General features: G+C 45.8%; 1 protein-coding gene across 1 annotated transcript in view; it reads right to left on the bottom strand.

Annotated features, from left to right (window-relative positions):
* The window catches only part of ttn (titin), a 206,646-nt gene that overhangs the window by 46,369 nt on the left and 140,144 nt on the right, over positions 1–20,133 (bottom strand). Inside the window, exons 176-215 of the mRNA XM_015391676.1 lie at positions 19,834–19,958; positions 19,735–19,761; positions 19,505–19,655; positions 19,139–19,420; positions 18,753–19,055; positions 18,369–18,674; positions 17,958–18,239; positions 17,263–17,450; positions 16,714–16,825; positions 16,484–16,622; positions 16,180–16,343; positions 15,948–16,099; positions 15,699–15,855; positions 15,327–15,608; positions 14,943–15,242; positions 14,561–14,854; positions 12,443–14,447; positions 11,650–12,337; positions 11,304–11,568; positions 10,874–11,200; positions 10,500–10,784; positions 10,110–10,409; positions 9,717–10,019; positions 9,338–9,613; positions 8,929–9,228; positions 8,542–8,844; positions 6,686–6,985; positions 6,316–6,603; positions 5,914–6,216; positions 5,371–5,673; positions 4,977–5,282; positions 4,555–4,842; positions 3,397–3,687; positions 2,871–3,158; positions 2,168–2,755; positions 1,784–1,888; positions 1,496–1,693; positions 1,108–1,404; positions 421–1,008; positions 22–324 (exon numbers count right to left, since the gene is read on the bottom strand). Of these exons, the coding sequence (XP_015247162.1) occupies positions 22–324; positions 421–1,008; positions 1,108–1,404; positions 1,496–1,693; positions 1,784–1,888; positions 2,168–2,755; positions 2,871–3,158; positions 3,397–3,687; positions 4,555–4,842; positions 4,977–5,282; positions 5,371–5,673; positions 5,914–6,216; positions 6,316–6,603; positions 6,686–6,985; positions 8,542–8,844; positions 8,929–9,228; positions 9,338–9,613; positions 9,717–10,019; positions 10,110–10,409; positions 10,500–10,784; positions 10,874–11,200; positions 11,304–11,568; positions 11,650–12,337; positions 12,443–14,447; positions 14,561–14,854; positions 14,943–15,242; positions 15,327–15,608; positions 15,699–15,855; positions 15,948–16,099; positions 16,180–16,343; positions 16,484–16,622; positions 16,714–16,825; positions 17,263–17,450; positions 17,958–18,239; positions 18,369–18,674; positions 18,753–19,055; positions 19,139–19,420; positions 19,505–19,655; positions 19,735–19,761; positions 19,834–19,958 (12,762 nt within the window). The remainder of the gene's footprint in view (positions 1–21; positions 325–420; positions 1,009–1,107; positions 1,405–1,495; positions 1,694–1,783; positions 1,889–2,167; positions 2,756–2,870; positions 3,159–3,396; positions 3,688–4,554; positions 4,843–4,976; positions 5,283–5,370; positions 5,674–5,913; positions 6,217–6,315; positions 6,604–6,685; positions 6,986–8,541; positions 8,845–8,928; positions 9,229–9,337; positions 9,614–9,716; positions 10,020–10,109; positions 10,410–10,499; positions 10,785–10,873; positions 11,201–11,303; positions 11,569–11,649; positions 12,338–12,442; positions 14,448–14,560; positions 14,855–14,942; positions 15,243–15,326; positions 15,609–15,698; positions 15,856–15,947; positions 16,100–16,179; positions 16,344–16,483; positions 16,623–16,713; positions 16,826–17,262; positions 17,451–17,957; positions 18,240–18,368; positions 18,675–18,752; positions 19,056–19,138; positions 19,421–19,504; positions 19,656–19,734; positions 19,762–19,833; positions 19,959–20,133) is intronic.

Here is a 20,133-nt window from a genome sequence, read left to right on the forward strand (position 1 = left end):
TGAAAAGCCTTCTTTACTTACATACAATGTCCTTGGTCATTACTGGGCGTGATGGCTCACTCGGCTGCCCAAATCCAGCTTTATTCTCAGCAGTGACTCTAAACTCATACTCTACTCCCTCACTCAGGCCTTGTACCTTGAAGCGAAGGTCAGGAACCGTCCTCTTACAGGCTCTAACCCATCTCATTCCTTTCTTTTCTTTCCTTTCTACACAATATCCTCTAATGTCACTTCCTCCGTCCTGTACAGGTCTCTTCCATGAAATAGTAACAGCATTTCGACTAACGTTATCAACCTCTGGGGCTGATGGTGGACCTGGTGGACCTGAAGATAACAAAAATGTATAGTCATAAAGAAAAAATATATTTCCAAGATTTGAGTGTAAATATTTTGACTGAATGTGGAAACAAGCAAACTTACCAAAGCTGTCAACCATTTTCACAGGACCAGACAAGCTAGAGTCTCCTGTACCATACAGGTTTACAGCAGTCACTTTAAAGATATACTCGTTGCCCTTTATCAGTTTGCTGGCTACAAATCTGCAGTCCATGATATTTTCAGCTACTTTGGTCCACTGTAGGCGGCTAGTTTCTCTCTTCTCAAGGATGTAGGACTTGATAGAAGCACCTCCATCCTCCTCAGGTGGAAGCCAGGTCAGGGTACACTTTTCAGCTGAAATGTTACTGACTTCAATGGGGCCTGGTGGTCCAGGAACATCAAGAACCTTCACTTTAATGTGTTCTTCTTTTATACCGAATGGGTTGGCTGCAGTGATTGTGTAGTCTCCTGTGTTCTTCCGGCTTGCATATTTAATAGCAAGAGTCGAGGAAGTTGGAGTGGTAGTCACAGTGACAATGTCCGAGTTCTTGAACTCACGACCTCCCTTGGACCAGAAAGAAGTTGGTGGAGGTTTGCCCAAAATCTTAGCAGCTGATATAACAATTGTGTCCCCTGCCTTGACAGATACAACATCTTTCATCTCTTGGTCAAGGGTGATAGATGGGGGCTCTGTTAAGAACAAGAAGAATTTGAAACATATATGCACATTTAAACCTTTTGATTTTGAGTGCACATAGTTTAATTATTTTGAACTTTCGCACTACATACCAAACTCATCCCTGCAGGTCAGGGATTCAGTAGGCTCGGAGGGAACACTGATAGCACCAGCAGCATTCTTGGCCCTGATTCTAAACTGATACTGAGCTCCTTCTGTCAGGTCCGGGACAGTGAAAGCACAACTCAGGATGTTCACATGATTGGCCTTCATCCATGCCTTTCCACCAGCCTCTAGTTTCTCCACCATGTAGCCAGTCAGCTTGTAGCCACCATCGTATTTAGGAGCAGTCCACATTAGAGTGACTGAGTTCCTGGTTACATTGATCACGTCCGGGTTGCCAGGTGGATCTGATAAAATCAGAGAAAAGAAATGTAATCATACAAAGCCAGTTGTAATTCAGTCTAATTTATATGTGACAAAAAAAGGCTTGAAACTGACCAATAGGATCAAGTGCGACGACAGCCTCTGTGACTTTGCTTGCCTTTCCCAGGCCAGCCATATTCATGGCCATCACTCTGAACTCGTACTCTAGTCCTTCTATTAGACCTGTAACTCTACACTCCTTGACTCTCAAAGGAGTTTTACAGGCTCGTTTCCACATCAGGCTGTTCCTCTCCTTAAACTCAAGGTAATATCCTTGAAAAGAAAAACACTCCAAATAATAAAATAAATGGCAACAGTTGACACTTGACTACTTGCTGACAGAGATTAATTTCAGTATCCTACCAGTAATGGGGGAGCCACCATTGTCTTTAGGATCAGACCAAGTCAGAATGGCCGACTCATGTCGAATGCTCAAAATCTCAGGAGGAGCTGGTGCCTCGGGCACATCTTTCGAAACAAGGAGTGAGAATCAGTTAATTTCATTTAAATCTCTATACCCAAATATCCTACAAAAAAATATGTCTACAGGAACACTTTGGAACCTTAAAATGTGACCCAAGTAGAATCAGAATAAAAAGGGTTCCCAGCTGAACTAGATTGTCTCTGCCCTGAGAAAATCTGATCTACCAACAAACTTGCTGTTAAGTATAAACTTAACAATAAGTTTGATGGTAGAGAAAGGGGACTTCAGGGTAAGCTTGACTATAAGAGCAGAGTTGTACTCACTGAAAGGATGCTGGGCGATGACAGGGTCAGACCTCAGATATTCTCCAATCCCGTACTTATTCTCGGCACACACTCTGAAGATATATTCTATTCCATCATGGAGTCTGATCACCCTCATGGTTGTCTTCTGAATGGCTGATGCAACCGTAGCCCATTTGTTGTCTGTTGTCCTCCTCTTCTCAAGGATGTAATTGGACACCTCTGCGCCGCCATCGTCTTTGGGCGGTGCCCACTCCAGGGTGATGCCATCAGCTGTTATTTCATCAAACTTGATGGGCCCAGTGCATATACCCGGCTTCCCAACTACTTTTAGCTGGAACTTGCAGTCCTTTGAGCCGGCACTGTTTCTGACATTGATGGTGTAGGTATCAGCATCTCCTCTCTGGCAGTCTCTGATTAGTAGGGTGGTGAGGCCCTGGGAGGCCTCAATGCATAGACGTCCAGTGTCACCAACTCCCACATCACCCTTCTTCCAGGTGGCAGTGGGGTAGGGCACACCAATGACAGGAATGTTAATGCGCATGGTGGCACCCTCCTTGACCACACAGCAACCATCCTGAAGACTGCTCAGGTTGCAGTCAGGCAGCACTGAAATGTTAGAATTTGGTTATTGTCACTTTTCCATTAAAATGTTTTTTTTTTCAGCTTAGAAGATCAAGTAAGACCAAATGTGTCATAAACAGTAATTACATGATTTCCTTACCAAACTGGTCCTTTGCTACAGCAGTTAGCTCAGTTGGTGGTCCCTCCCCAGTCTCATTGAGGGCCTTGACCCTGAATAAGTACTCTTTGCCCTCTGCCAGCTCGCTGATGGTGTGAGTGGTGTTCTTGCCCTTCATGATCTCCTTCCACTTCTCCTCACCTTCGCTCTGCTCCAGGATGTAAGAGGTGATGTAGCTCCCTCCATCACTTATGGGCTTCTTCCAGCCCAGTGTGATTGAGTTTTTGGTGGTCTTTTGGGCTTTGAAATCTGTAACTGGACCGGGTTGCTCTGCAAGGGTGAAGGTGGTACTGATCATTACCTGATGCGTTTTATATAACTAGACACTTTCTGATGAGGAAAGATGGTTATTTATTCCAGTGCATAACTCTTTGAAATGTTTCACAGAGAACTTCCAAGTGTGAAAATTTACTCTGGTTTAGACAAACTATTAAAAAATATTGAATTAATAAATCTCTGAACGAATGATTCATTGCATACATTTCTCAGATGTATAAAACATTATTACCTGAGGCCCGCACACTGCCCTCAGTCTCACAGCCTTCTCCAATGCCATAGGAGTTTTCAGCCAGAACTCTAAAGCAGTAGGCTTGACCTGGCTCCAGGTTTGTGATCCTAAAGGAGGTCTTGTGACACTCTGCTGAGACACAGGTCCATGCCTTCCTCTCAGCCAGACGTTTCTCTACAATGTAGCTCTTCACTGGACTTCCTCCATCGATCATTGGTGGTTCCCAGTTTATCCAGGCATGGGTCCTGGAGGTCTCCTTAACAACCAGGTTGACAGGTGGTCCAGGGGAATCTGGATATGCAGAAACAGAAAGATATTTTATTGTATTAAATAATAAGTTAGGAGCCAAATGCCCATCTTCATTTACACCATGAACATTAATCAGGCATAAGGTAGTCAGTAGGAACTCTAAATGGTGAAGTGAATTAGGAAAGGTTATGTGTAGGAAACAGGAACTAATGATTATTTGGCCAAATTCTTAGGGCTTGACATTTTACTAAGAACTTTTTCCAAGTGGGGGTTTTGTTGGTGTTCCCTGTAAGTGACAGTCCCCATTCTGCTCAAAAGTGATTAAAGGAACAAAAAGCAATGAAATGGGATCAAAGTCATCCGCTGCCAAGATCAATGGATGCCCAATGGGAACAAAGGTTAGCCCCATGTGGTCCAATTCAAAAGTCAAGTGGCTTAAAACTGAGGAATAGTTTATTGCTGTTTTTTTTTAGATTTTTTATTGCTGTTTCTGATGGGCAGGGTAAGAATATATTGTAGCTTGAGGCGGCATGAAGTTAAGAAAGTATTTTTCTACAAGCATTGTCTTTTTCAGCAGGGGAATGAGTCCTACCACTAGGGAAAAGCTGCAGGAAGGGTTTAGGAACAGAAAATGAATCTGAGGTGGCGACTTAACCTCCAAACTTCCAGAATTTTGTCTATTTGTGACATAAGCTGGACCAACAAGTTTAATATGTGTAGGTTGCAGTCATGAACTTCTGACTTGATGATGTCAGATACAACAGCTAATGCAACTAGTGGGGAAGTACTGTGTTTCATCAACTGCTCAGAAAACAATTAGGTTAACATTGATTCCCTTTAACGTAATTCCTCTGTTCTCCTTCAGTGGTAGAATACAAAGCCAAAACAAGTTCTCAGATATATCCTTACCGAGGACCTTTACAATGATAGTGTAGCTCTTGGATCCACTGCTGTTCTCCAGAGACAGCACATATTTGCCGGCATCATATCTGTTGATGTCCTCGATCATCAGGAAGGTGTCCCATTCAGACGTCTTGATCAAGAGGCCTTGCCTCTCCTTAAGGTTGGCGTCCACCTTTGACCATGTCACCTTTGGGGCTGGGCGTCCTCTCAGCGGGACATAGAGCCTCATGGTGATGCCGGCTCGCAGAACTAAAGCCTTTCTCAGGTCAGCATCCAGCTCAGCTTCAGGGGCAACTGAAGAATAACAGAGATGTGCAATAGATGTAAGTGATGCAGTCCTTTCGTCTGAATTTAAATCCTGAGAAAATAATTAATTGCAGAGCTATTATTGCAGAAAAGTGGATTTTATAAACTGATGATAAACATACTCAGGATGTCCTTTGCCATGTGGTTCCCAGGAACCTCGCTGGGCTCACTGTAGCCGATCTTGTTGACAGCAGTGACTCTGAACTGGTACTCTGTGTTTTCCATTAGTCTAGTCACCACAAACTTGGTGGCCTGGAGTTTCTTTGGGACGTTGCACTTGGTCCACTGCTCTGCATCGGCTCGCTTGCACTCCACCAGATATCCTGTGATTTCACAGCCGCCATCGTAAGCCGGTTTGGTCCAGCTGAGGCTGACTGAGCTCTTGGTAGAATCCACCACCTTGGGGAATGCAGGTGGGCCAGGTGGATCTTAAAAGAAATCATAGGGAAAAAAGTGTTACTCTAACAACATCAGGGGCAATTTCACCTTGTTTTTTTTTGTATGTCATGTACTCACAGACAGGGTCGACAGCTAGAGCAGCGTTCGAAGCATCGCTGGGTTTGCCTAGACCGGCCTTGTTCAAAGCGATCACTCTGAACTCGTACTCTGAGCCCTCAGTCAGTTGAGTTGCCCTGATTGTTCTGTCAATAACCGGCCGACGGTTGACTTTAGCCCAGGTCAGCTCTGTGGCCTCACGTTTCTCCAATAAGTAACCCAGGATGGGAGCTTTGCCATCGTTGGCAGGGGCTTTCCAACTGACAGTCATTGCGTCCTTGGTGATGTTTGTAATAACCGGTGGCTCACATGGCCCAGGAACATCTAGAGAGAGATAAGGTCATGGCAATCACACCACTATTTAAAACATGGGATATTTCTAAAATTAAACCAATATTTAACAGTTATATCATCTTTGTAGGACAAAGACAGTTTATTGATGATGAAAAATTAAGCTAAGCTTTAGCGTGAATGAGACTTCTGAGTAACCATCATGCTTTCTTTTAAGTGGTCCTATTATTCTAACTACTCCAATTCTTCCACCTATTAACGCATCTTTCTTACCATATGGGTTCTTCACCATGACAGCATCCGTCATGATGGCATCTCCCACACCATACTGGTTCTCGGCGCTCACTCTAAACTGATACTCATGACCCTCAATGAGCTTCTCCACTGAGCAGTCAGTGAGGTGGCCATGGAGGTTAGCGGTTACTAGCGCCCAGTTAGCCCTGCTCGTCTCGCGCTTCTCAATGATGTAGTTGGTGATTTCAGATCCTCCGTCTGCAATTGGAGGCTCCCATCGAAGCTTCACATGATCAGCAAACACCTTGGCTATTTTTATTGAGGCTGGAGGGCCGGGTTTGTCTGCAGAGAGCGTGCAGTATAGAGGTTGGATTAAAAATCTAGATGCATTTAAGGATTATTGGGCCTTTTAGATGAAATTATTTATGATGTTCAACTTACCCAACACCTTAAGCTTTATAGTGGCATGCTTGCTACCACTCAGATTTTCAGCAACGATGGTATAGTCCCCAGATTCCTTTCTGGTGACCGAGAAGAGCTCCAGCATATGGACGTGTTTCTTCTGAGACGCCTTCATTCCCTCTGCTATCGCCAGAGGTGCGCCGTCCTTCTTCCAGCTCACCTTAGGTAGGGGTTTCCCGTGAATCTCAGCATCCATGAAGACGTTCTCCCCTGCTTTTACCACAATAAGGTTTTTCATGTTGGCACCCAGTTCAAGACGAGGAGGAACTGTACAGGACATAAACGAAGAGTTATTGTCACCTGTTTTTATCCGATTTAATACAGTTTTCCATGTTTAGCAGGACCATACCATTCTCATCAATGACAGGGATGGGATCCGACAGCTCAGAGGGGAGGCTGATGTTCACGGCAGTCTTGGCGATAATTCTAAACTGGTACCTCTGACCCTCCTCCAAGCCTTGAACCACATAGCTCTCTGTCTGGATATTCATGCAGTTGGCATTGCATCGGGTCCACTTCTCCTCTGGTAGTTTGGTGTATTCAACATAGTAGCCAATCAGTTTGCTGCCACCATCATGTTTAGGACGGCTCCAAATCAGCGACACTGAGCTTTTAGACACGTCCATTGCCTCTGGTTTACCAGGTGGATCTGGAAGACAAGTAAAAGGGTTTCAGGACAGGAATACTTTCTAGTTTAATCCTCTGAAACATGGCTTTTGGCTGATTAATTCCAAAGCTGATGTTTTTTTTATAAGGATAATATGAGTAAATTAAAAAAAAAGTTTTTTACTTTTTTGACATGTTAGTATACAAAAAACTGGGTTAGGGTTAGGCTTTAAACTACAGTAGGTTTGTGTTTTTTTGATGTTTGAAAAGACTATATTAAACAAAAACCATGTTTTGGCATCAAGCAGCCAAATATGTGATTGTGAAGCATAAATTGAACCTCTGTAAGTTTACATTTAAAAATGATTAAGAATATATAAGAAAATGCAAAGGAACGCACTAAAGCATTCATCCAAGTGAATAATTTAGATGCCCTGCTGCAAAGAAACATACAGTCGGGGCTAATGAGAAGGGCTAACAGGGTTCAGGTACAACACATGTAAACTTGGGATTTAAACAAATAATTAACTTGCATCTGATTGTAGATTATCTGTTTATTGGACTGAAATATGTTCGATTTGATTAATTGATAAGGTCCACCTATAGGGAATTTCTTTCAACGATGTAATGTTACAGCCCTCATTAAAGGGCGCTGTGGTTTCTTTAAAACTCAAGCCTCACTGTTATTTGCAAGAGAAGCTGTGCCAGAGAGCAGAGCAGGGCCCTGCTGTCACTACCTGATCTGTACCTGAAGCACAGTCCCTACCATTAGCTCATGTGCACAGATATACAACCAGGTCACCATAAATAATGTAATTTAGTACTAAAAGTACTTATTTCAATCTTTAAATCACTAGAAAATGATACACATCTTTAATTTTTTTATGACACTGTGTTTTTTTTTATCATTGCTTTTTATTTTTTACTACTTTTATACACAACCCGGGGTCTTTCTGCATGAAGTTTGCATGTTCTCCCTGAGCATGCATGGGTTCTCTACGGGTACTCCGGCTTCCTCCCATAGTCCAAACTGTTAGGTTAACTGTCTTCTCTAAATTCTCCTCAGGTGTGAGTGTGTGTGTGAATGGTTGTTTGTCCTGTTTGTCTCTGTGTTGCCCTGCGATGGACTGGAGACCTGTCCAGGGTGGACCCCGCCTGTCACCCGTAGACAGCTGGAGATGGACACTAGCACCCCTTGCAACACCGCTTGGAATAAGCGTGATGGAAAATGGATTGATGGATGGTATTATATGTATTAATAACTCTAATAATATGTCAGAAATGTTTGTTTTTATCAGTTTTTTTTGTGTTATTTATTATTACAATTGTACTTTCTTCGAACCCAGAATATGGTAAAAAAAAAAATATTTAGCTCTCCGTGTTATGGAAAGATCTTTTTGATACAAGGTTTTTTAAAATTATCGCTCATTTATCATTAGTCAATGGATTACTCAACTTTAGTTGAATTCACTAATTAGTAATTAGCATCCCTAATGTAAACATTGCTGTTTGTCCACATTAAGTCTTATTAACAGAGCAAATAGCTGGTAGTTAAAAAAAAAAAAACCTAAAACAAAAGAAGTAAAATCGTTTCCTCACCAACAGCTGTTCTGGCTGTGATGAAGTCTGTCTGTTTGCAGGGTTTGCCTTGACCAGCCATGTTATAAGCTGACACCCTGAAGGTGTACTCCAGGCCCTCCATGAGGCCTGTGCAGGTGTACTGGGTGGCTTTAACCGCAGACTCGTTAGCCTTTACCCACAGCAGGCTGTTCCTCTCCTTCTTCTCTATGCAGTAACCAGTGATGGGGCTTCCGCCATCACTGCTGGGACGCTCCCAAGAGAGAATAACAAAGTCCTTGTTGATCTTGTTGATTTGCAGGTTTTTGGGTTCACTGGGAGGATCTAAACGAAGAAAACAAAAAAAAAACCCATTAACATCTGTAAAGCTATAAAGCACAAAACGTTCTTATAACACAAGAACCTCACCGAATGGATATCTGGCAATCATCTTGTCAGAGTAGAGAGGCTCAGAAATGCCTGATTTGTTCTCAGCACGGACCCTAAACCAGTACTCTTTTCCAGTCGTCAGTTTGGTCATTCGGTAGCTGGTCTTGGTGCAGGAAGTTGAGACAGTGATCCAGTCACCCTGACTGATGTCACACTTCTCCACAATGTAGTTGGTGATGTGGCTGCCGCCATCTTCTTCCGGAGTGTTCCACAGCAGCGTGCAAGAATCGATATCCAACTCAGAGATTTCCAAAGGACCTCCTGGAGGTCCAGGGATGTCTGAGAAAAGGAGAAGTGATTATTATTCATGAAATAATGACGATACAGTGAAGAAGTTTTAAATATGTCACTACTTCTGTGTCTAAAGCAGTGAAGTTCTTTGACTGACCCTGAACAATGACTCTGAGGATCTGGTTGACCTTGCCGGTACTGTTCTCAGCCGACAGGCTGTAATAGCCGCTGTCCTTTCTGTTCACGTTCTTTATGATGAGAGTGCAGGTTGTCTGTGTCTTTATGACGGACAGGCGGTCAGAGGTCAGCACGTCCTCATTGCTCTGTTTCCACTTGCAGAAAGGAGCGGGCTTTCCAGCCACAATGCCCTCGATCAACATTTTGGATCCGGCCCTCACCGTCACTGTGTCAGGTAGAATGATCTTTGGAGCCACTGAAATAAAAGAAAATATTTACAGTAAAGTTTAGTTTAGTCTGTCTAAGTTTAGTTCAATCTGTTTAAGTCTGTCATCTCACAGACAGGCTGATCTACTTACTGAGTTGTTCCTTGACCTCAAACATTCCCTCTGCCTCACGAGCCAAGCTGACTCCCACAGAGTTCCTAGCTGCCACTCGGAACCTGTATTTCGTCCCTTCCTTCAGGCCGACAACGACGATGCTGAGATCTTTCACCACAGAGTAAGGTGTCCATTTGTCCTCGGGTGAACCCTCTTCCTGGTACTCAACCACATAGCCGTTGATCTTAGCTCCTCCATCTCTGAGAGGCTTCAGCCAGCCCAGGGTGGCGCTGTTCTTTGTGATGTCCAACACGTCCATCTTCTTAGGAGGGTCTGGCTCACCTGTTGTAAAGATAGGGCAGTTATTAGAAATTGTAGCATAATTAAATCCACCTCCATGCTGTTTTGTAGACAGTCTGTGAAAATACTTACTTATAGGATCTACAGCCAGATAGGACCTGGGAGAATCCTGAGGAACTCCGATTCCGTATTTGTTGCACGCCGTAACTCTAAAGTAGTACTCGATACCTGGCGTCATGTTGGTTACCTTGAAGCTAGTTTTCTTCAGGTCCTCTATGCATTTGGTCCAGGTCTTCCTGTCCACTTCACGTTTCTCAACAATGTAATTCAGAATGGGGCTGCCACCATCGTTTTCTGGTGGCAACCAGGACAGCTGAGCGGTGGTCTTGGTTATATCGGTGGCATCCAGTCCACCAACGGGACCAGGTGTGTCTGTACAGAGGTTGATATTTATTTATTGGGTGGAACCAAGGTGAGAGAAAAAAACAGCTTTGAGTCTATTTCTTGGCTTTCTGTGCTTACCGAGGACTTTGACGCGAACAAACACTGCCTTCTCTCCAGCTGAGTTGGACAGAGTGAGTGAATATTTTCCAGAATCATCTCTTGTGCTCTCAGGGATTACCAGGAAACACATGGTGTCCACCTGGTCCACATGACCTCGGCGGACGACATTGTCCACGCCAATGCGCTTCCAGGTCACCTTGGGGGCCGGCCTTCCTCTGATCACAGCAAACAACCGAATCGGACACCCAGCCCTAACAGCAAGACCTTTCCTTAGACTGGCATCCAGCTCGATTTCTGGAGCCTCTGTGGTGACATGAGCACAAAGGAGTCTGTGAGATCATGTTATGTCCTTAAAAAGACTTACTCTACCAGACTTAAGTTAATAAACTCACCAATGATCTCCTTGGGAGACACGGCCTCCTTCAGATAGGCGTGGCGTCCCCAGCCCACCTGATTTTGGGCGGACACCTTAAATTCGTACTCCTGCTTCTCGTCCAGCTGGCCGATAGTGAACTCTGTGATCACCAGAGGGCCGCGTGTATCGATTCTCTTCCAGCCCTCAGAGGGTTTCTCTGGGTCGGCTTCGCTCTTAAGCCTCAAGTCCAGGCTGTAACCGATGATGGGGGCGCCACCGTCATACACAGGTTTAGACCAGGAAAGGGTAATAGAGGTCTTTGTGCTGTCAGAGACCTTCAGGTATGCTGGTGGCCCAGGTGGTTCTGAAAGTAGAAACAGAAAAATTAGGCAATAATAAATGGAGAAGAATTGGAGCTGTAATGTTTTTCCTCTTTAGAATAAATAAGGTCAATGTAATGAGCGCACCGATAGGATCTTTGGCTGCAACAGGTCTACACGGTTTGCTTGGCTCTCCAAGGCCAACTTCATTTTCTGCTTTTACTCTGAACTGGTACTCATGGTTCGGAATCAGGTTTGTCACTTTCATGCGTCTCTCAGAGATGGGGCTCTTAGTGCACGCCACCCAGCGCACTGCCCGCTTCTCTTTTCTCTCCAGGATGTAGCCGGTAATGGACTTTCCACCATCATTCTCTGGTGGAGCCCAAACCACAGTCATCTCATCCTTACTGACCTGAATCGCAAACACGGCAGCAGATTAGCAACCTGTGAACATATTTCTACACTAAATTCCAAATCAAGACATTATCTTTACCTTTGTAACTTCAGGGGCTTCAGGGGGTCCAGGTTTGTTGAACTGAGTCTTGACGGTTACAGGCTTGCTCTCCATGGCTGGCCCGGTACCCATTTTATTTTCTGCCCTTACTCTGAAGATGTACTCGTTAGCCTCCACCAAACGAGTGACGTTGCAGTAAGGTGTGACCACAGAGGCAGAGTAAGTGGACCAGACCATTCTCCTGGTCTCGCATTTTTCCACAATGTAGCTGTCCACCTCACAGCCTCCATCATCCTCCGGACTGTCCCATATCACTCTGCACTTGTCAGCTCCAATGCCAGTGATCCTCAGGTTCCTCACGGGTCCCGGGACATCCAAGACATTGACATTGGCGTAGGCCGTGAATGTGCCAGCTGGATTGGTGGCAGTGACAATGTATTTTCCAGTGTCTGTGCGTCTAGACTTGGTCAAGAGGAATTTGGAGTAATCTGGACCAGTTTCATAGCTCATCCTTGGATTGTCTCCCACAGCCTTGTCTTTGGCCCATTTGACTTCAGGCGGGGGTTTTCCTCTCAGCGCTGCTTCCATCCTGACGGACTCTCCAGCCTTTACTGTCATGGTTCCAGTTACCTTCAGATCAATAACTGGCTTCTGGAGCTCCTCCCTCACCACGATGTCAGGAATCTTTACCCAAGCACTTTCTCCTCCCTCATTCGCAGTTTGCACCCTGAACAGCATAAAAACAGCATTATCATTTATAAAAAACAAAACAACAGATAATGTACACATTTTATAAAACAAAACCTGCTAAAGTAAAGAAGCTTTAATCTACCTGAATGTGTATGTTTGGTTCTCAACCAGCTTGTTCGCCAAGAAAAAGGTATCCGTTAGTATGCCGGCGTTGAGCTTCTCCCACTCTTCTGCATCTTTATGTTTGCACTCCAAGTTGTAGGAGAGGTTGGGGCTGCCACCATCATAATCGGGTTTCCTCCACCTTAGATAGACGTGGTTTTTACCAATGTCGGTGGCTCTAAAGTTCTCAGGCTCACCGGGCTTCTCTATGGGGTCTATGGCCAGCAGAGGGGTCTTGGTTTCCACACAGGGACCAGGTCCCAACTTGTTCACAGCACAGACGCGGAACAGGTACTCATGGCCCTCCATCAGTTTGGCTTTGATTTTGCGATTAGTGCAGTTGGAGGAGATCATGGACCACATGCTGATGCTGGGCTCACGGCACTCCACGATGTAATTGGTGATCTCTGACCCTCCGTTGTCGATGGGTGCCTCCCAGTTGACCATACAGGAGCTCTTGGTGGCATAAGTGATGTGCAGATTCTGGCAGTGACTGGGTCTGTCCAGCACATTGACTGTGATGGTGCAGGAAGCCTCACCACCCTCGTTTGAAGCCTTCACCGTGTACTGGCCGTGATCATTCCTTGTTGCCTCCTTTACCTTGAGGTGAACCACAGGGAAGTTCTGGACGATGGTCAAGCGCTTGCTGTTCTCCAGAACCGCCTCCCCCTTCGACCAAATGACTTCAGGATCAGGACGGGCTTTGACGTAGCCAATGATGTTGAGGTTGTGACCGACACGTACTGTCAGTCTCTCGCGACAGGTGAGGTCCATTTCAATCTCAGGTGGGATGAGGATATCCTGAGCAGTGATAGAATCTGGCATTTCCTTGGGCTCTCCATCTCCAATCATATTGGAAGCACGGACTCTGAAGTTGTAGCTCACACCTTCTTCAAGACCCTTCACTGTGTAGGCACACTGCTTGATAAAATCATCCAGGTTAACTTTCTTCCACTCCTCAGTGTCCGCCTTCTTCATTTCCACAGTGTAGCCCAGGATTGGGCTGCCGCCATCTCTGGAGGGTTTTGTCCAAACCAGGTCTGCTGTGTTCTTACTGTAATCCTTTACTTTGGGGTTAATGGGTGAGCTTGGGACTGTGATGGGTCTGCAGGGCTTGCAGAGGTCAGAGGTGGGAGAAGGACCACTATAACCAGCAATATTCTCAGCAAACACCCGGAATTCATATTCACTTCCTTCAAAGAGACCCTGGACTCTGTATCGTAGGTCCTTGCATGGGGTCCTATTGACGCGGATCCACTTTCCTCCCTTGTGTCTGCGCTCAATGAGGTAGCCAGTGATCTGGCTGCCACCATCAGCAAGAGGCATGGTCCATCCAATCGTGACGGCATCTTCAGACAGATCGTAATGGTGGGGTTTACCAGGTGGACTAGGTGGCATAAAGGTGTGTTCAGCCACAGTGGGCTTGCTCTCCAAAGGAGCGCCCACTCCCATCTTGTTTGCAGCACGGATACGGACCACATACTCCGCTCCCTTCTGCAGGCGAGTGATTCTGAGCTGAGTGTCGAGGCTGCCGGAGCTAACTCCCCCCCAGGTTTCCTTGCTGGACTCTCTTTTTTCCACAATGTAGCTGGTGACAGGGCTGCCTCCGTCATCCTTTGGTGGGCGCCACTCAATTGTCATGGAGTCTGGAGTAACTTCCAGGATGTTGACGGGTCCGATAGGAGCAGCCGGGACGTCTAGAACTGTTACATTGAGGGCCACGGTTTTAGTCCCTGCTGGGTTTGAGACGGTGAGCAGGTAGGTGCCTGTGTGGTTCCTGGTGCACTCATTAATGTTGAGCACCGTGGAGAAATTGTCAGTGTCGATTTTAATGTTGCCCTGGCTTGTGATTTCCTCCCCTTCAATGGACCACTTGGCAGTGGGCACAGGGATTCCTCTCATGATAGCCGGTAACCTGATGGTGGTGCCGGCCTTCACAATGATTCCTTCAATGAGCTTAACATCCACCTCGACAATTGGAGGGACTACAAGTATACAGAAAAACACAAGTTACTATATGCATTACAAAGATATATCGACATACAGGATATACAGATAATACCAGAAAATCTAATACTGTGTCTGAGTTTTGCATCACCTAGTTTCTCCTGGCAAAGGATGGGCAGGGTGGTATCAGGTCTGCTGAGTCCGATGGCGTTTTCAGCCCTTACTCTGAAGCGGTAGGTCTTTCCCTCCTCCAGGCCGGTGACATGACTCTCTGGGATGCTCACAGTCTTCCATTCTTCCCAATCCCTCACTCCCTCTTCCTGATACTCCACAAAGAAGCCAGTGATCTCACTTCCCCCATTGCGATCAGGCCAGTTCCAGACCAACCAGACCTCGGTTTTGTCAACATCTACATGATGCAGGTCTTTGGGAGGACCCGGAGGGACTAAAAGGACAGAATGTAGAGATCGTAAATTGATTAATACAGGAAAAAATGTATCTCGTGAACTAATATTTACTGTGCTGATACTTACAGAGGGGATTCATAGCCTTGATGGCCTTTGGTGTCTCCACATATTCACTGCGACCGTAGTGGTTTTCCGCAGCAACTCTGAACATATAGGATGTTCCCTCCATCAGGTGCTTCAGCATCATGCTGCGCTTCTTGGAGGTGGAGCAGACAGGGACCCACTGAGTGGCGGCAGTGTCTTTCTTCTCTACCACAAAGTTAGTGATGCGAGAGCCGCCATTGTCTTCTGGATCCTTCCACGACAGGTAGGCGGAATCGCTCCGGATGTCAGACACCCTGAGGTGCTGAATAGGGCCAGGTTTGTCTAAAGATAACACAAGGAATGTGAGGGAGGTTGACAGCAGGAGCTTCTGTTACTTCACCAGTTTTACATTAATGCTGAGCTTACCAAACACCAGCACAGTGCAGGTAGCCGTCTTTGACCCGGCCGGGTTTTCCACTGTCAGGGTGTAGTCTCCACAGTCTCCACGGTTGCAGAATCTCATCTCCAGTTTGGTACCCATCTGGTTTGTCTCAATGTCCGCCCTTGTGGGAACCTCTGCGTCATTCTTCTTCCAGGTGACAGTGGGGAATGGGCAGCCTTTGATGGTGGCCATCAGGGTGATATGAGTGCCAGCCATAGCCTTCACCTCTCGGGTCATTCCAGCATCTAGAATCAGCTCTGGAGGCTCTGGAATCATAGAAATCAAGTCAAGTCAATTCTGATTATCAGTAAGTTAGATTGGTGAGGAGTTAGCTGGATTAAATGGTTGTTACTAACCAAGCCTCTCCTGTACTCTGATTGGCTCCCTCAGGTTTGCTGGGTCAGACTCTCCCGCAGCATTCACAGCAATGACTCTGAACCGGTACAGAGAACCATCTTCAAGGTTGATCACCTTAAACTTGGTCTCTTGGCAGGAGTCTGGAGTCTGGTTCACCTAAGGACCAAAGATGTGCGAAGGTTCATACTTTCATTGCATGCATAAGAAGGTCCAACATTTTGTCCTTCAAATGAAAACCTAAATTTCACCTTGTGCCACTCGTCTTCACCAGCCTTCTGGAACTCCAGCAGGTATCCAAAGATCTTTCCCCGTCCAGTGTCGGTGGGTGGCTCCCAGGACAGAGTGACAGATTCCTTGGTGAAGTCGATGGCACGAAGATTGACAGGTGGACTGGGTTTCACTGTGGAAGACGAGTTCTTCAGTCACCATGCTGACTAATCTAACTTTTTCAAAACACAAATCTTAAAAAGGGGGACCTACCAATAGGATCCTTGGCAAAAACTGGTTTGGAGGGTGGACTGGGGTCCCCAGCTCCCACCTCGTTCTCGGCGCTGACTCTGAACTCGTACTCGCAGCCTTTCAGCAGCTCTGTTACCCAGTATTCAACTTTAGGGCAGATTCTTTCTGTGTTGCAACGAACCCACCTAGAAAATAATCATTTCCATTTTTATCAATGCAAAACATCATAATAATGAGTCTAAAAACCGAAATCTGTGATTCCAGCAAATATTCTTGGATAAAGTATGACTACATTTTCTCTTATCAGTATTGCTGTATTGTGTACCTGTTGGCCTTGGTCTCCTTTCTCTCTACTATGTAGCCGGTAATTGGCTTTCCTCCATCAGCAGGTGGCTCCCAGCTGATCAGGGCCGAGTCGTGGTAAACCTCCTTTACCACAGGCTGCTTTGGTGCATCAGGCACCTCTGTGGTGGAAACAGAAACGGATGTGATGGTCAGACACCAGTTTGACTTGGATCACACTTGGAGAAGGCCTTCACTTCATCGCCAACTCACTGAAGATATCCTTAGCTTTGGTCTCCGCAGACAGAAGTGGGTCACTGATGCCATACATGTTCTGAGCCATGATCCGGATGATGTAATCACGGCCCTCAATCAGCTTTGGCACCTGTGGGGGAAGACAGCGTCAGAGGGGTTAAAGGTCACTTTAATGGTCGACATTTCTACTATATTTGAAACCATTAGAAGAACCATTCCTGAACATTGAGGCCAATAGAAAGTCTTAAAGTCCACAGTCTCTCTATTGGACAGCAGACTGTTACTAACAAAATGTACTATTCTTCTCTATCTTCTTTGTATTTCCAATTTCCTAAACAATCTTGTATTTTTATATTTTCACATTTATCTGGTTTATTTAGAGTAAAAATGAAAATATTTGCCCCTAGAATTTTCTGACTGGATAAAACTAACTGAATTTTGTAATTGTGTTAATACTACAAGTTAGTGTTTTTCACTGTACTGTGTGGTCATTTTGTTGTATTTCTGGCCTTCATATATTATTATAATTTTGTTGCTCGTCTGTTTGGTGATTATTGTGCTTCTGACCTTGCAGGTGGTCCTGGTGGAGGACGAGGTGACGGGCATCCACAGGTCTCTGTTGGTGTCTCTCTTCTCGATGATATAGTTGGAGATGGCGCAGCCCCCGTCATCCAGAGGTGGATTCCAGGAGATGACCATGTAGTTTCTGTAGACTTCGTTGAATACCACGGGGCCCTCTGGTGGCTGTGGGCGGTCTGATCGGACAAAAACAAGGTTACCTTCATTTTACACAAGCTGAAGGAGTCTAACATCCACCCACTATCTCCCCCAATGCTGAAGGACTAATAATTTCCAGAGAAGTAAACCCAAAGTGCAGCAACGGCACACCCAGATCTGATTACCAACCATTATGTTTTCTCTGAATCTCTCCTTTAACAATAAAGTATATTTGATGTTCTGATGCTCAGAGTTTAGGATTATTTCAGATTAAATAAGATATTACAGATATTGACAGTTTTTAGGCTTAAATAATTGTCTTTCTCTTAACTTGTCCGGTAAAAATGGTTCTTAAGGAAGCAGGAGTCACCATAGTTTTTGCCATTTTTTTTGGTCAAGCGAGCAACAGAGGAAAGCTGATAGCTGGGCACACATCCATTCAATCTACTTAAGTCAGCTATTGGAGTATGTGGATTTCTGTCGATCTGAGATTGTGTTTCAAACTTTGTTAATCTAAAGGTGGACATAAGCTCGTTGTGACTCACCGACTACAGTTAGGGCACATACTCCGGTACGTGTTCCAGCAGCATTGTCGACGCTGACGCAGTAGCGGCCGCTGTGATCTCTCTTAGCCTTGGGGATGTTCAGGCTAAGGTGGTGCGCAGTGCTGTGGAGGCTGATCTCTTCATCTGCTTTAACCTCCTCCTCATTCTTTGTCCAGCTGATGGTTGGTGCTGGTTTGCCGCTGTAGCGTCCTGACAATAAGCACGAGTCTCCTACCTTCACCATCATCTTTTCTCTGAAGTCTAGGTCCAGAGTTGGTGGTTCTGAAGGGGAACAGCAGCAGTTTGTTATCTTCTATAACTTAGCATCTACCCGTGTCAGAATAGATAAATAATATTTGCCTGTTGACAAACTGCAGGCCTAGAATCTGTCATAGGTACTCAGGTACTCACCAAGCTCGTCCTTGCACTGCACGGGTTTGGTTGGGAAGGAATGCTTGCCCTGTCCCACCTGGTTGACGGCTGAGACTCTGAACTCGTGACTCGAGCCTTCCTTCAGTCCGGTCAGCGTAAACTTCCTGTCCATCAGCTTGTCCTCACCACCTATACGAGCAAAAGTGTCCCGGCCCACCATCCTTGACTCAAGGACGTAGGAGGTCACTTCCGCTCCGCCGTCGTATTTAGGGGGTCTCCAAGCAACAGAGATGGAGTCCTTGGTGACTGCGGTTATAATCAGGTCCTCTGGACGCTCTGGGACGGCTGCAGGAGACAGTGTTAATGAACATATAAAACCTAAATGGTTCCTTGGTGTTTATAATTTTGTTGTCTTGGACTTACAGATGGGGTCCTTAATGAGGACCATGTTATCGATCTCGATGAAAGGTCCCATTCCAATGATGTTCTCGGCTGCGATCCTAAAGAAGTAACCCTTGCCCTCGATCAGACCCTGTACCACCGCGTTGTTCCTAGTCACTGTGTAGGACACCGAGGTCCAGCCCATGCGGTCAGATTCTCGCTTCTCGATTATGTAGTTGGTGATGGCCGAGCCTCCATCATCTTCGGGGGAGTACCAGGTCAGTTTGCAGGAGTCAGTGGTCAGATTCTCACCGGCAAAAGGAAGACCAACAGGTCCAGGAACATCTTTAGGGAAGAGTAGAGACAAAGTTAAAAGGTGGTTTAAGAAATATTAACCTGCCTTCCATCCTCCTAAACTTTTCACTTACCAAGAACTTCAACGATGACGGCCTTCCTCCTCTCACCACCCTCGTTCTTGGCAGTGAGCGTGTACATGCCCTGATGTTGGCGCCTGCAGTTCTTGATGACCAGTGAGTTGGAGATGCCTGTTGTCTCCACTAGAGCCTCTTTGGGCACTTCACCGTCGTCGCGGCACCAGGTGATCTGTGGAGCAGGTTTACCAGAAACGTATGCAATGATGCGGATGGTAGCTCCTGCATGGACGACAATCTTTTCCTTCACCGAAGCATCCAGGTCCATCTCAGGAGGAACTAGGAAGGGAGTTGGGTTTTAATTAAAGCTGATTAGTCTATACTGCGATGTTTAGGAATACAGCATTAGGATCCAGGTCTTACTTGTTCTGTCTTTGACCTCAATCAATTCGGACACGAGACCAGGCTCTCCAACTCCAGCTGAGTTCACGGCTCGGACTCTAAACTGGTAGAGGCCTCCTTCTTTAAGTTCGGCCACCACGTACTTGGTTCCTCTAACCTCAGTGTCCTTTGCCTGCAGGAAAGCACAAACGCATCAGGAGCTGAACATCAGAAGGAACTCTACTTGGGGCAAGAGCCTGAGTTCTTACTACCTTCTGCCAGCTCTCATCACTCTCAGGCTCCTTCTCCTCCTCAGCTTCGCTCAGCAGCATCCTTCTCTGGGCTTTCCTTTGCTCCTCCTCCTTGTCCACCTCCTTGAACTCAACAACATAACCGGTCACCTTGGACCCTCCATCCGACGAAGGAGGGAGCCACTCAAGCTCCACGGTTGATTTAGTCCAGTCTGACACCTTCGGGTAAGGTGGCCCTGGAGGTTCTATACACAGAAAATTTAAAATCTCAGTTTGGATCCAAAATCATTTGGAAAGGAAAATCTGCTTACTCTTCAACAATTACTTCCATCAATCATTAAAGGTTTTCTGTGAAAAACTTTTCAGTTTGTTAACAAACGACCTCTGGAACATTTCCTAGGGTGCACAAATATCAGCTTC

This window comes from Cyprinodon variegatus, unplaced genomic scaffold (assembly GCF_000732505.1).
Source record: "Cyprinodon variegatus isolate N-32 unplaced genomic scaffold, C_variegatus-1.0 Scaffold555, whole genome shotgun sequence".
NCBI lineage: Eukaryota > Metazoa > Chordata > Actinopteri > Cyprinodontiformes > Cyprinodontidae > Cyprinodon > Cyprinodon variegatus.